The sequence below is a fragment of the Ursus americanus genome, chromosome 8 (genome assembly GCF_024610735.1).
Source record: "Ursus americanus isolate L20-20 chromosome 8, mUrsAme1.1.p, whole genome shotgun sequence".
NCBI classification, from domain to species: domain Eukaryota; kingdom Metazoa; phylum Chordata; class Mammalia; order Carnivora; family Ursidae; genus Ursus; species Ursus americanus.
Window position 1 is genome coordinate 18,865,349 of NC_142134.1, and position 12,449 is coordinate 18,877,797.

The window sequence follows — 12,449 nt, forward strand, 5'->3', positions numbered from 1 at the left end:
GGTTAGAGTAAGACGCCTGGGAAACAGCTCTCGGGTCAGAGGACACACGGTTAATCAAGAGACAAGCAAGTGTTGCTAAGCCAGATGACGCGGGGAGCGATGAATGCCCAGCTGGAGGTTTGAGTTGAGGGTCAGAAGGCCTGGCGCCGCCCACACAAGGCGTGGAAGTGGGAAACGGGCGCAAGGACCTTGGGCTCCGGGGTCTGGATGCCCAGCGCCGGTCCGCGGGCGCTCCCTCTCCAGGGCTCCTGGGCACTTGGCTCCGGGCCAGGTCCGCACCCTCCGAGTGGGTGTGGTTTCGTAAGTGGGCGTGACTGGCCCCAAGGGGAAAGCTTGCAAGGAAGTGGGAGCCAGCGGGGGAAGGCGGGGCGGCGAGAAGAGGGAGCAGTGGGAGGGATGCAGGGCAGGAGTGGGAGGGATGCAGGGCGCAGGGGGAGGGGTGAGGAGCAAGGGAGAAAAGGGCGCCGTGGCGGGGCGGGAGGAAGTACGCGCGGTCTCGGCTCCCGCTGGAGGCGGCTAGCGGGTGGGCCGGCCAGGTGAGCCCGAGATGCTGCGGCGCTGGAAGCCGGGGCTGCCGCTGCTGCTGCTCCTGGGCCCTCTCGGTCCCTTCTCCCCGGGCGCCCTGGCGGGACCCGAGCAGGCCGAGGACGTTGTGGAGCTGGACTTCTCCACCGAGCGGCCGGTGCACTTGGTGAGTCCGGCGTTTCTGTCCTTCACCATCGACGCCAACCTGGCCACGGACCCGCGGTTCCTCACCTTCCTGGGGTAAGCGCCGGCCTGCCTGTCCCCGTGTCCTGCCTTCCTGACCTCCGCGCCCGGGAACCTTTCTCTCTCTCCGTCTCTCTCTGTCTCTCTCCTTTCCTCCCTCCTCTCCTCCTTTCCTCTCCCGGGCAGCCGCCCCCAAACCGCTCTTTCTCGCTTTCATTCATTCAGCAAGGGTTGCCTAAGCGCCAACTAAGGGCCAGGTATTAGGGGAAATTTGGAAAAGAAACTTCCCACCTGCCCCAGAAACACGCCTGGAGGAGGGGACCCAGGCAAGTGCGCCCTTGAATTTGCAGCACAGTGTAGGACAGGTAAGATCGTGGACCAGGCTTCCCTCTCTTAAACTCTGTTAGGAAAGTTAAAAAAAAAAAAAAAAAAAAAAGTCAAATGGAAAAGGTCTCCAAGGAAAATAAGTGTGTGTATATATAAAATATAATTTTATAAATTTAAAAATGAACTTTTATTATTTTTAAAAATTTTATTTATTTGAGATAGAGTGAGAGCGAGTGAGAGCATGAGAGGGGGGAAAGGGCAGAGGGAGAGAGGGAGTAGCAGGCTTCCCCGCTGAGCAGGGAGCCTGATGTGGGGCTCAATTCCAGGACCCTGGGATCATGACTTGAGCCAAGCCCAACTGACTGAGCCACCCAGGCATCCCTAAAATAAACTTTTAAGCAACAGTTTTAGATTCCCAGCAAAGTTAAGCACAAGGTAGAGATTTCCAGTTTTTTTTTTTTAAGATTTTATTTATTTATTTGACAGAGAGACAGCGAGAGAGGGAACACAAGCAGGGGGAGTGGGAGAGGAAGAAGTAGGCTCCCAGTGGAGGAGCTCTATGTGACACCCTGAGCCGAAGGCAGACACTTAACGACTGAGCTACCCAGGCGCCCCAGAGATTTCCAGTATTATACTGTTTTTTAAAAAATCTAAATATTAAATAAGTGAGACTTAGGGGACTACTGCAGGAACTTACAGAGCCTTAATAAAAAGATATTTTTTCAACATGAGGCTGCAAAATCAGCCATAATTTTTTTTCTTGCCTGAGAGGGACAAACTGGTGCTTGTTCACTGGCCCCTGCCCCATGAGTGCAGGCTGATCCCAGGGCAGGGAGCTGCAGGGACAGTCCCAGGTCATCTAGGCCACTTATCTAGGTCATGAGAGCCTCCGGAGATGGCCACACCTCAACCAGTCCAAACAGCTGGGCATCTCCTCATTCCCAAACACTTACACGCTCTTCTGCCTGTACCCATGCCAGCCACTGCTAATTTTGGTCATTTATTCTGTAAAGAAAAGCAGGTAGCGTAATGGTGAAGACACTGGCAGACCACACCGACTTCATTCCCAGCTCTGCCAAAGATGGGTGGCTTGGCTGTTATGGGTGGCTTGGCAACTGCAAGCCTCAATTCCTTCACCTGTAGAATAGAACTTCTAAACAGTTTGTAGCCCTGTTATGAGGATTTCATAAGATAATAAATAAGTAGGGAGCACAGTATTTGGCACAAAGTGTTCAAAATTTAAGCTCATTGCTTCTTCCTGGAAAATAATGAGTATTTGCTAACTGTTCACCAGTTCTCTGTGTGTCTCTTTTGATCATAATTAACCTCCATCTTTCCCTGTGGCAGGAGAGGGAGAATTGCCTGGTGGAGAGGAATCCCCATTTTATGACCTTCCTCTTAGCGATAGGAAGCTGATATCACACAGCAGGTGGTTGGGAGAGACGGAAAGATAATTCTGGAGAAACGCTGAACTATGGGCTCAGTATCTGAGGACCCCAGGCCTAGCTCGGGAGGTGGGGTGGGGGGATAATAGGGAAAGAGAAGGCCTGAGGTGCCTTGCTGAAGACAGAGGCACTAACTGAACCACTTACCGAAATGTGAGAGCGCCAGTCCTCTTCTGCTGCTGTAGCTACCGTGTGCCCCACCCTTCCCCAAGGAAGGCCATCTGGGGATTCTTCCTGGAGAAACAGATCCAAAAGAAAAGCCCTACAGCAGGATTTTTGGGATCCAGGTCTGATCACCCTGCGGTGGAGCGAACCAGTTGACTAGCACCACCCTATCCTCCCACCCCCAACGCACGCAGAACTTCCGGTCTGCAGTTAGCAAGGGTGATAACTTTGCCTCATTTCCCGTAGCACTCTTTCTTCCCCATAGCTCCCACCTTTTGGTTAAAGGCGGGAGGATAATGAAACCAGAAGAGTATAGTGTGCAATAGATAAAATTATTTCTTCGGTTTCCAGAACTCAATGTATCCCTGTTCATACGGGCTTCTCTCCCAGGCTGGCTCCTGACCACTCCAGTCCACTCCCTTGGCAGAAGCTGTCTTCAGTGCCTGCTCCCCAAAGGCTTCTGCGAGCACTTCCAGACTGTTCCTGGCTTTGATTTACAAGACTGGTGCTTGAATAGGCAGGAGCTTCCTCTTGCTGTCTGCTAGGACCTGGCTTCTCAATTAGGGTCTGAGAGCCTACTATCTCCCCAGGATGGTTAGCACAGTGCCCCAAGGGACCTGGCCCTCTCAGATGGCAACACTAAGCTTAATGCCTGTGAGATGGGTGTTGTTCTCTTACAGGTGCTCAAAAGTGCAGATGCTCAGGCAAAGATGGCAAGAGCTGAGCAGATGAAGCCGGAGGGCCAAGGACAGGGTGATAGAAATAGTTGGTGCTCACTGAGCCTTCAGCATGTTGGGTCGCATTCCTAGCATCTCCTGGGTATTGACCCTCTTGTCCTTACTATAAGACTGTGAGGGCAGGACTAGTATTATCTCCATTTTTAAAAAAATAAAGAGATTGAGGGTTAGGGAGATGCAGTAAATGACCCCTAGTCTACCAGCTGTTCATGAAGGAGCAGAGTCTGAGCCCAGATACTAATTGCAGGGACAAGAGTGCACAAAAATAAAGTAAGCAGTTTATAGATATAGATACAGATTTAGATATAGATTCTTAATTTAAATTCAGTTTAGTTAACATACAGTGTATTATTAGTTTCAGGGTAGAATTCAGTGATTCACCAGTTGCATATAACACCCTGTGCTCATGACATCATGTGCCCTCCTTAATGCCCATCCTCCAGCTACCCCATCCCCCCACCCACCTCCCCTCCAGCAACCCTCAGTTTATTTCCTAGAGTTCAGCGTCTCTTACAGTTTATCTCCTTCTCTATTTTCATCTTATTTTATATTTCCTTCCCATCCCCTATGTTCATCTGTTTTGTTTCTTCAAAAGCAGTTTATATCCTTTAAAGGCAATAGGGTAGGCTATAGAAGAAAAAGATTGTCCAGAAACAAATTGAGAGGACTGATGTAATGAAAAGAGGCACTGACCCGAGAGTGGGAGGGTCAGGGCCCAGACCTCTAGGGTGCTTCACCAGAGGCCTGAGCAAGTTTAATCAGATGGCATAGTTCTGGCTTCCCATGATAGCAAACAGATGTGGTTTTCTTTTTTTCATATTTGCAGTTAGAGAATGTAGAGTACACAGAACTTAAATGCCAGTGATAGAACAATCTAGAATTAGAAAGGAACATCTTTTCAGTTTGCCTTCTTCCCGAGGCAACTAATCAACAACCCAATCAAAAATTTCCTATGCCTGACTATGAGCAGAGCTTCAAAGAGGCACTGACCCTCAAAGATGGGGGGGTGAGACCAGCACTGCTCAAAAGGAATATAATGTGAGCCTCATATGCAAGCTACATATGCAATTTAAAATTTTCTAGTAGCCACGTTAAAAAGGGTAAAAGAGGGGCGCCTGGATAGTTCAATCAGTTAAACATCCGGCTCTTGATTTCAGCTCAGGGTCGTGTCATGCAGCTGCCTCTGGCTCTGCACTGGGCGTGGAGCCTGCTTAAGATTCTCTTTCCCTCTCCCTCTTGCCCCCCACCCCCTGCTCATGCTCTCGCGCTCTCTCTCTCTCAAAAAAAAAAAAAAAAAGTAAAAGAAACAGGTGAAGTTAATTTTAACAATATATTTTATTTAACACAAAATATCCAAAGTATTATCATTTCAACATGCAACCCATAAAAATATTAATGAGATATTTTACATTATTTTTCAAACCAGGTCTTTAAAACCTGGTGTATATTTTATACTCATAGCACATCTCAGTTCAGACTAGCCACATTTCAAGTCCTAGCCACATGCGGCTAGTGGTTACCTTCTCAGCAGTGAGGTCCACAGTACAAACAAGACACACACACAAGCACGGCTCTCTAATACAGGGAAAAAAAGTAGAATGTGAAGTCAGCCCTGGAGACCCTAAGTACTCCCAGGCAGGGCAGACAAGCTGGTGCTAAGCACCGACAGCACTAATTCTGCCGCTGTGCTTCCTCTCCTCCCCTCCCTTCCCCTCCCCTCTCTTCCCTTCCCTTTTTTTTTTTTTTTAATATTTTATTTATTTATTTGAGAGAGAGAGAGAGCACAAGCAGCGGGAGTAGCAGACGGAGAGGGAGAAGCAGATTCCCTGCTGAGTGGGGAGCCTGATGTGAAGCTTGATGTGGGGCTCGATCCTAGGACCCTGAGATCATGACCTGAGCCAAAGGCAGACGCTTAACCGACTCAGCCACCCAGGTGCCCAGGCTTACTTTTCATAAGGGTTTGCTTATTTTTTTTTTCAGCAACATTCATCCCTTTTCGCCAATTCGAGAAGTAGTTATTAATAATGACTTTCGGTAATCAGATCCCTACATCATCATAGACAAATTTGCTTTTCATAGTCAGAAAATCACTTCTAATCAATGTCAAGTGCACGTTTTGAAAACCGATATTGGAAATAACCTCAGGCCGTCTATGTGCCTGTTGCTGAGAGAATTAACCAGAGCCAGAGAAACCGAGAACTGAGAACAATTACAAGCCGTAGACTCAACATGTTTTGGCCCCTGAGCGCTGTCTCTCTGGCTCAGTGCTCATCGTTCCCTTCCCTCCCAAACCTTTCCCTATGCTCCCTGGAGCCCTTTGCATGGCAACCCTGCTCTGTCCTCCTCGCAGAATATTCCCACCCTAGCTAAAACTTGGCTCTTCTCTCAAGACCCAAGAGCGGAAGTGGACGTGGCTGCCTGAGGTAGGCCTTTGGAGTGGACGCTGTGCGTTCGGCAATACTGCCGCCCTTTCCGCGTTCCCACCACGGCCTCTAAGCGATCGCCCACCAGTTTGAATGTGGTTTACACCCCTGCCGGTTTGTTACCTTGGGCAACAGCCTCCTTCTGTTCGGGTTCCTTGTCTATAAAAAGAACATGATAGCCTACCTCACTGGCTTGTTTTGGGATTGAGTGAAAGAATGTATGCAAAGTGTCTAAAACACTGAGTTTGCATGAACCCAACCCGTGCTAGAGGCGACTGCCATGACTCCAGTGTGAGGGCCACTGTCTCCCTGTCTGGCTCTCATCCTGTGTTCCCTGTCACCACACTGGGCTTTGCTCTTATTCACTTCTTTTTGATTAAAGATTGGTGTTAGGGACACCTGGGTGGCTCAGTGGGTTAAGCATGTGCCTTCGGCTCAGGTCGTGGTCCCCCATCCGGCTCCTTGCTCAGCAGAGAGCCTGTTTCTCTCTCTCTCTCTGCCGTTCCCCTTGCTTGTGCACCGTCCCCCCCACCCCCCGTCAAATAAATAAATAAAATGTAAAAAAAAAAAAAAAGATCTAGTTGTAGTGTAATGAGGGGGCCCTCATCCACTCCGACTGATGTCCTTACAAAAAGAGGAAATGTGGAGGCAGATACCCACACCGAGAAGGCTGTGGAGCCTGGAGTTCGGGCCTGCAGGGAACCACCGGAAGCTGGGAGGGAACCTGGAACCGCTCCTCCCCCAGTAACTTCAGAGGGAGCGTGGCCTTGCAGACACCTTGGTTTCCTATTTCTAGCCTCCACACCCATGAGAGAGTAAATTTCCGTGTTTGGGGGACCGGTCTGTGGTACTTTGATTCTGCGGCCCTACCAGAGTCCTGGGGTCTCTTGGCAGCATTTGGCCAGGTGGACAACGAAGCTCTTTCTCATCCCTTCAGGACTATGTCACTCCCGTTTCTGGGGGTTCCCCCACCTCTTTAACATGTCTTCTTCGCCCCTTTCTCTAGCCTGTCTTAAATGTTTGATGTTCCTCGGACTTCTGACTTGGGCCTTCTTTTCATATCACATAGCCTCCTGAGTGGTCTCCCCCGCCTCCGTGGCTTGACGTCGTGCCCTGTGTGCTGGGAAAGTTTAACAGTTGCTCTGGGGAGGAGGGGAAACTATCTATGGGCTGCTGGTGGGTTTTGTTTTTTGGTGTGTGTGTGTTTGCTTTTCTCCTGATTTCTGTGGTATACATGCTCGCACCGCGGCTGATTGCGAACTGCCAGCAGCTCAGCGGCTTGTTCTCGAAGTACCCCAGCTGGCTCTCACAGCGGGTAGGCGCCGGTGCAAGCTGGCTGCCGCACACCTGCGCTTTGGTGTCGGAGGTAAGCCGCTTATTTTTACACGGAAGGTAAAATAAAAATACCTGCAGACTTTGCTTTGCCCTAACAAACTGCTCAACTGGAAGTCGACTATCTGCAGCTGCTTTTATGTGGGCGTTTTTCGTTTACTTCCGAGTCACTGTGGTGGTGATCGATCCCCCCCACACTCCTCCCCCCCATATGATAGAAGTAGTGTACCTTTGATCAGTTTTATTTTTATGACATGTTTTGCAGCTGTTTAAAATCTGCTTTTGGTCAGAGGGCATCAGTATTGTATTCTCAAAACAAGAAAATGTTCCCTTGCAAAGAAGACGAACAACAAGGTCTTTAAAACCAATACTTTTGAAACACGTGATTTCCTTACTTGGCAGGAGCCATAACTTTGGGTTTTAATTGTGTTCAGAAAACAGTCTTCGTCTGGCCCCACTTGGCCCTTCATCAGGGTGGACTCGCTTGTTCATTCACTTAACAAATATTTATTGAGCACCAGCTGTTTGCCCGGCCCTTATCGGCCCTTATCTTGGTGCTGCAGAGATTCTGATCAGCCAGAGAGATAAGAGCTTGCAGGGCGTGGAGGGGAGAGAGATAGGAAACCAAGCAAATAACAGGAAGCTAATTTCAGAGAATGGTGAATGATGTGAAGAAAATCAAAGCAGAGTAAAGTGATTGAGAGTGACCCGAGGTGGTATAGTCGCTCTCTGTGGGAGGTAGGCTCTGGGACTCGGGCGTCTGACCCAGGCTGTGTGCAGATATGTATCTTGACGTACCATAGCTCCGTCCACCTGGTGGTAGTTTTCTTCCATTTCCCAGAGGGCATCAGTGTCTGGTACCAGCTACACAAAAAATCGAAATAAGCTTCCTCTATCATCAAAGGCAGTCAATATGCCAACAACCAGAATCAATGCCTGACCAAAGGCAGGGGGACAGAGCCAGCCCGAAGTGACTCTGAGGAAGCTCCTTGTATTCGTTGTGGGGCCGTGTCTCTGCACCCGTGGGCTGCAGGTCACCAGTCACTGACGTTTAGACTGAGGACCCTCCATTCTGCATCTCGCCTGGATGTGTCCCTCAGCCCCAGTTACTTATGTCCGAGGGCCAGATGGAAATATGTTTTTTGGTGTTGCTTTAGCATTTCCAGTTCTACAAAACTGAGCTTCTGCCCCTGCCCTCATCCCCATCTCCAGCGTATCCCCTGTTCTTCATCTCAGCGAATGTTACCATCTTCCAAGATGCTTCCCAGGGGGTAATCCTTGACTCTTCTGTAATATCCGATTAAACACCAAATTCAGTATTTCTGCCTCCACAGGTGTCTTGAATATCCACCTCTCTCCACCCCAAGGCTGTTACCCGATCTCAGCCTATCACTTCCTGCTTATGTTAATGTGACCACACTCTTGGTCCTTCTTTTCAGGTATTTACACTGCAGCGTGAGATTCTTTTCTAAAATAGAAGTCTGCTGAGGCCATTTCACTGCTTTAAATCCTTCCATAGCTCTAAATTGCCCTCATAGAAAGCTGGATTCCAGGACATGGTGGCTCACAGTCCCTCCACGGTGCGGCCCTATTTACCCCTGTAGTCCATCCTCTCCACGCAGCTCCCTGCCCCCAGTCTGTAGGCTCTAACCCCATCTGTTAGCTCTTCAGCGGCGTCCTATTCTCTTCGACCTCCGGCTTTGCCCGACATTTCTCTACACCTAGAACGCTTCCTTCAACCCCACCTCACTATCTTTGACCCGGATAAGATTTATTCCTTTTGAATGTCAAACAGTGAAGCTACTTCCCCCCAAAACCTCTAACCACACCCTACCCCCAGCCCAAAGTTTGGGTTAGGATCCCCTTCCTGTGTTCTCATAGCACTGTTTTAGAATTGCCTATTTACCTGTTTAAATACATATGTATGCAATTGGGGCGCCTGGGTGGCTCAGTTGGTTAAACGTCCAACTCTTGATTTCAGCTCAGGTCATGATCTCAGGGTCATGGGATTGAGCCCCCACCCCACCCCGTAACCCTGGTCTGGCTCCGTGCTCACCGGGGAGTCGGCTTAGAATTCTCTCTCCCGCTCCCACTGCCCCTCCCCCACTTTTGAGAGCTCTCTCTCTAAAATAAATAAATAATAAATCTTAAATAAAAAAATATATATGCAAGACTGTAAATTATATGAGAACAGTGGCTATCTCTGTCTTGTTTGCTATTGTATCCCCAGCAACTAGCATATGCCTGGCAGTATGGGCCTGCCATGAATATTTATTGATTAACAGATGGCTATGTCTCCCTTCACTAAATTTTGGTTTCTTCGCTTATCTTTATTTTTATTTATTTTTTTTTAAAGATTTTATTTATTTATTTGACAGAGATAGAGACAGCCAGCGAGAGAGGGAACACAAGCAGGGGAAGTGGGAGAGGAAGAAGCAGGCTCCCAGCAGAGGAGCCCGATGTGGGACTCGATCCCGGAACGCCAGGATCACGCCCTGAGCCAAAGGCAGATGCTTAACCGCTTTGCCACCCAGGCGCCCCTCTTCGCTTATCTTTAAAAAATAGAAACATACACACAAAACCACCTTGTATAAATTAAAATGTCATATGCTTATTATGGAACACTTATAAAATACAGAAGAGAGTCTGCCGTCCATCTCAGTACATAGTAATGACCCCTGTTACCACCTTCTATATATATTATTTTCATTGTTGAAATCACACTATGTCTGCAGTTTCTTCTAATTGTGGTAAAAGATACCAACCATAAAACTTACCATTTGGGGCGCCTGGGTGGCACAGCGGTTAAGCGTCTGCCTTCGGCTCAGGGCGTGATCCCGGCGTTCTGGGATCGAGCCCCACATCAGGCTCCTCCGCTATGAGCCTGCTTCTTCCTCTCCCACTCCCCCTGCTTGTGTTCCCTCTCCCGCTGGCTGTCTCTATCTCTGTCGAATAAATAAATAAAATCTTAAAAAAAAAAACTTACCATTTAACCGTTTTAAGTGTGTAGTTCAGTGGCATTAAGTATACTCATACTGCAGCCATCGCCACCCCCCACCTGGGAACTTTCTCGTCTTCCCAGATGCAAACTCTGTGCTCATGAAACAACAGCGCTCTCTTCCCTGCTTATTTTTGTTTGTGTTTGTAGCGAAGTGGAAATGGCTTTCTTCTGAATCCTTACTTAGTCCAAGTTAGCGTCTCTGCTTATTTTCAAGTGGTTGTGAGGATTTGGGGGCACAGGCCATCCTTCCTGGGTTCTTTGGTGCTGCCTGGTGTTTCAGTCAGCACTGAATGCCAGGTTGATAATATTTCTTTTCTTTTTTTTTTTGATTTTTTTTTTTTATTATGTTATGTGAGTCACCATACAGTACATTTCTGAAGCCTCACTTTGTACTGCGTTTCCGCATGCCGGAAACTACAACACCCTTAGGGGCCCATGAAAATCTTCTAACTTCTTGTAAGAGCCAAAGAACATGAACTTTTAGGTCAAAGAAAATATTTTCATATATAATATTCACTCGTTTGTCTTTATAGAAATATCATCACGAAATATAATTTTAAATTTTTTTTTATGGAGGAAGAGGGTGATGAAGGCACGAGTGCCTAGGTAGTACAGTAAAAAGTTCTCAAGTTACGAATAAACAAAAGAATGGGGAAGAGGAATTGCTGAAGTTTTTAATGCAGGAGACTTATCCTTTGGTCTGTTTCCCTCTTTTAAGTTCTCTTTCCTAAGCATAAATAAAGTCATCTTTCAAACATTTTACATAGCAGTATATATAGTTTCAGCAATATCCTAAAATTTTAGATTTAAAAATGTAAAAATTTTAAATTTTAAGTCAGGCCTCTAATTCCTCGGATGTTAAGACATGTTGCCAATTAATTAGTCCTGCTGGAACGATTTTCCAATCTGGAAGAACCCACCTGGAAGCTAATTAATCGGACCGTTGCAAAGAACTGCATGGCATTGGTTTTCTGTGTTTTAACAGAATTCAGAGAGTAGTGTGGCCAGAATCACATGTGTGAGACTTCAGAAGTGCATGGCAGGTGTCCCTGTTACCTGTGTCTTCTGGTATCTTCATTTTATTCACTTAAATATTCATGACATCTTCATCTTTCTGCGGGAAGGGATTGTAGAGCGCTCTGATTCCGTTCTAGAGCACTTGGTGCCATTCGGAGCACCTAACGGGCACCCACCAGCAGCATTTTTGACTTGATGGGCTATGCATTTAGAATTGTTCAAATTAGAGTTGTTGATGATAGGAATTAGAATCTTACCTAATTCTAATTCATTTGACTTAAATTTAGAAGGACAGTTTTCCTTGAAAGCCAGAGTTAAGGAGAAGAGGAAGAATCCTAACTCATTTATGAACTTATCTGAGAACATGAACGTTTTTTTTTACATTTTTTTAGAGATTTATTTAATTTTATAATTTTTTTAGGTTTATTTCTTTATTTGAGAGAGAGAGTGAGAAAGCATGAGTGGGGAGGAGAGGGAGAAACAGTCTCCCTGCTGAGCAAGGAGCCCGATGCGGGGCTCAATCCCAGGACTCTGGGATCATGACCTGAGCCCAAGGCAGATGCTTAACCGACTGAGCCACCCAGGTGCCCTAAGATTTACTTATTTCAGAGAGCGCATGAGTGCAAGTTGGGAAGGTGCACAGGGAGAGAATTCCAAGTAGCAGACTCCCCACTGAGTGTGGAGCCTGATGTGGGGCCAACCCAAGACCCCGAGATCAAGTCAAAATTAAGAGTCCAGTGCTTAACCTACGGAGGTACCCGGGGGCCCCAAGAATATACATTTTTGAAGACAATCTATTTTTCAAAGAAACACAGAGTCAGCTTTCCTAGAGTGCCCACTCTCTTAACCTTCATCGATCATAAAAGGTTGTGAGTGTTTTGAAAGTACTGAACGCTATCCTACTTGTCAAGTTAAAATAGAAGTTCTTGCCAGAGTCAGAGCTCCAGGTTGCCTGCAGGCGCCTAGACGTGCAACCTTGTACTTGGACAGGGTCGGACTGAGAAGACTTCCCCGTTCTCGCGCTAGGACTTCTCCCTCCAAGCCCCGTACAGCTACGTATTAAGAAATAGGTCCACCTCAAGCGTAATCATGTTTGACTGGATTTTCCTGGAAAACATAATTTTAATTACGTGCTTGTCTCCGAACAGTTCTCCAAAGCTTCGCACTTTGGCTAGAGGCTTGTCTCCAGCATACCTGCGATTTGGTGGCACCAAGACGGACTTTCTCATTTTCGATCCCCAAAAAGAACCGACCTTTGAAGAGAGGAGTTACTGGCAGTCTCAAGTCAACCAGG

General features: G+C 47.4%; 1 protein-coding gene across 2 annotated transcripts in view; it reads left to right on the top strand.

The window, feature by feature from the left end:
* Window positions 1–437: 437 nt before the first annotated feature.
* The window catches only part of HPSE (heparanase), a 32,748-nt gene continuing 20,736 nt past the window's right edge, over window positions 438–12,449 (top strand). The window contains exons 1-2 of one of the 2 annotated variants that reach the window (XM_045790815.2): window positions 438–765; window positions 12,304–12,449. In XM_045790815.2, coding sequence (XP_045646771.1) covers window positions 548–765; window positions 12,304–12,449 — 364 coding nt within the window. In that variant the 5' untranslated portion in view covers window positions 438–547. The remainder of the gene's footprint in view (window positions 766–12,303) is intronic. The other variant, XM_045790806.2, reaches the window with a different exon arrangement.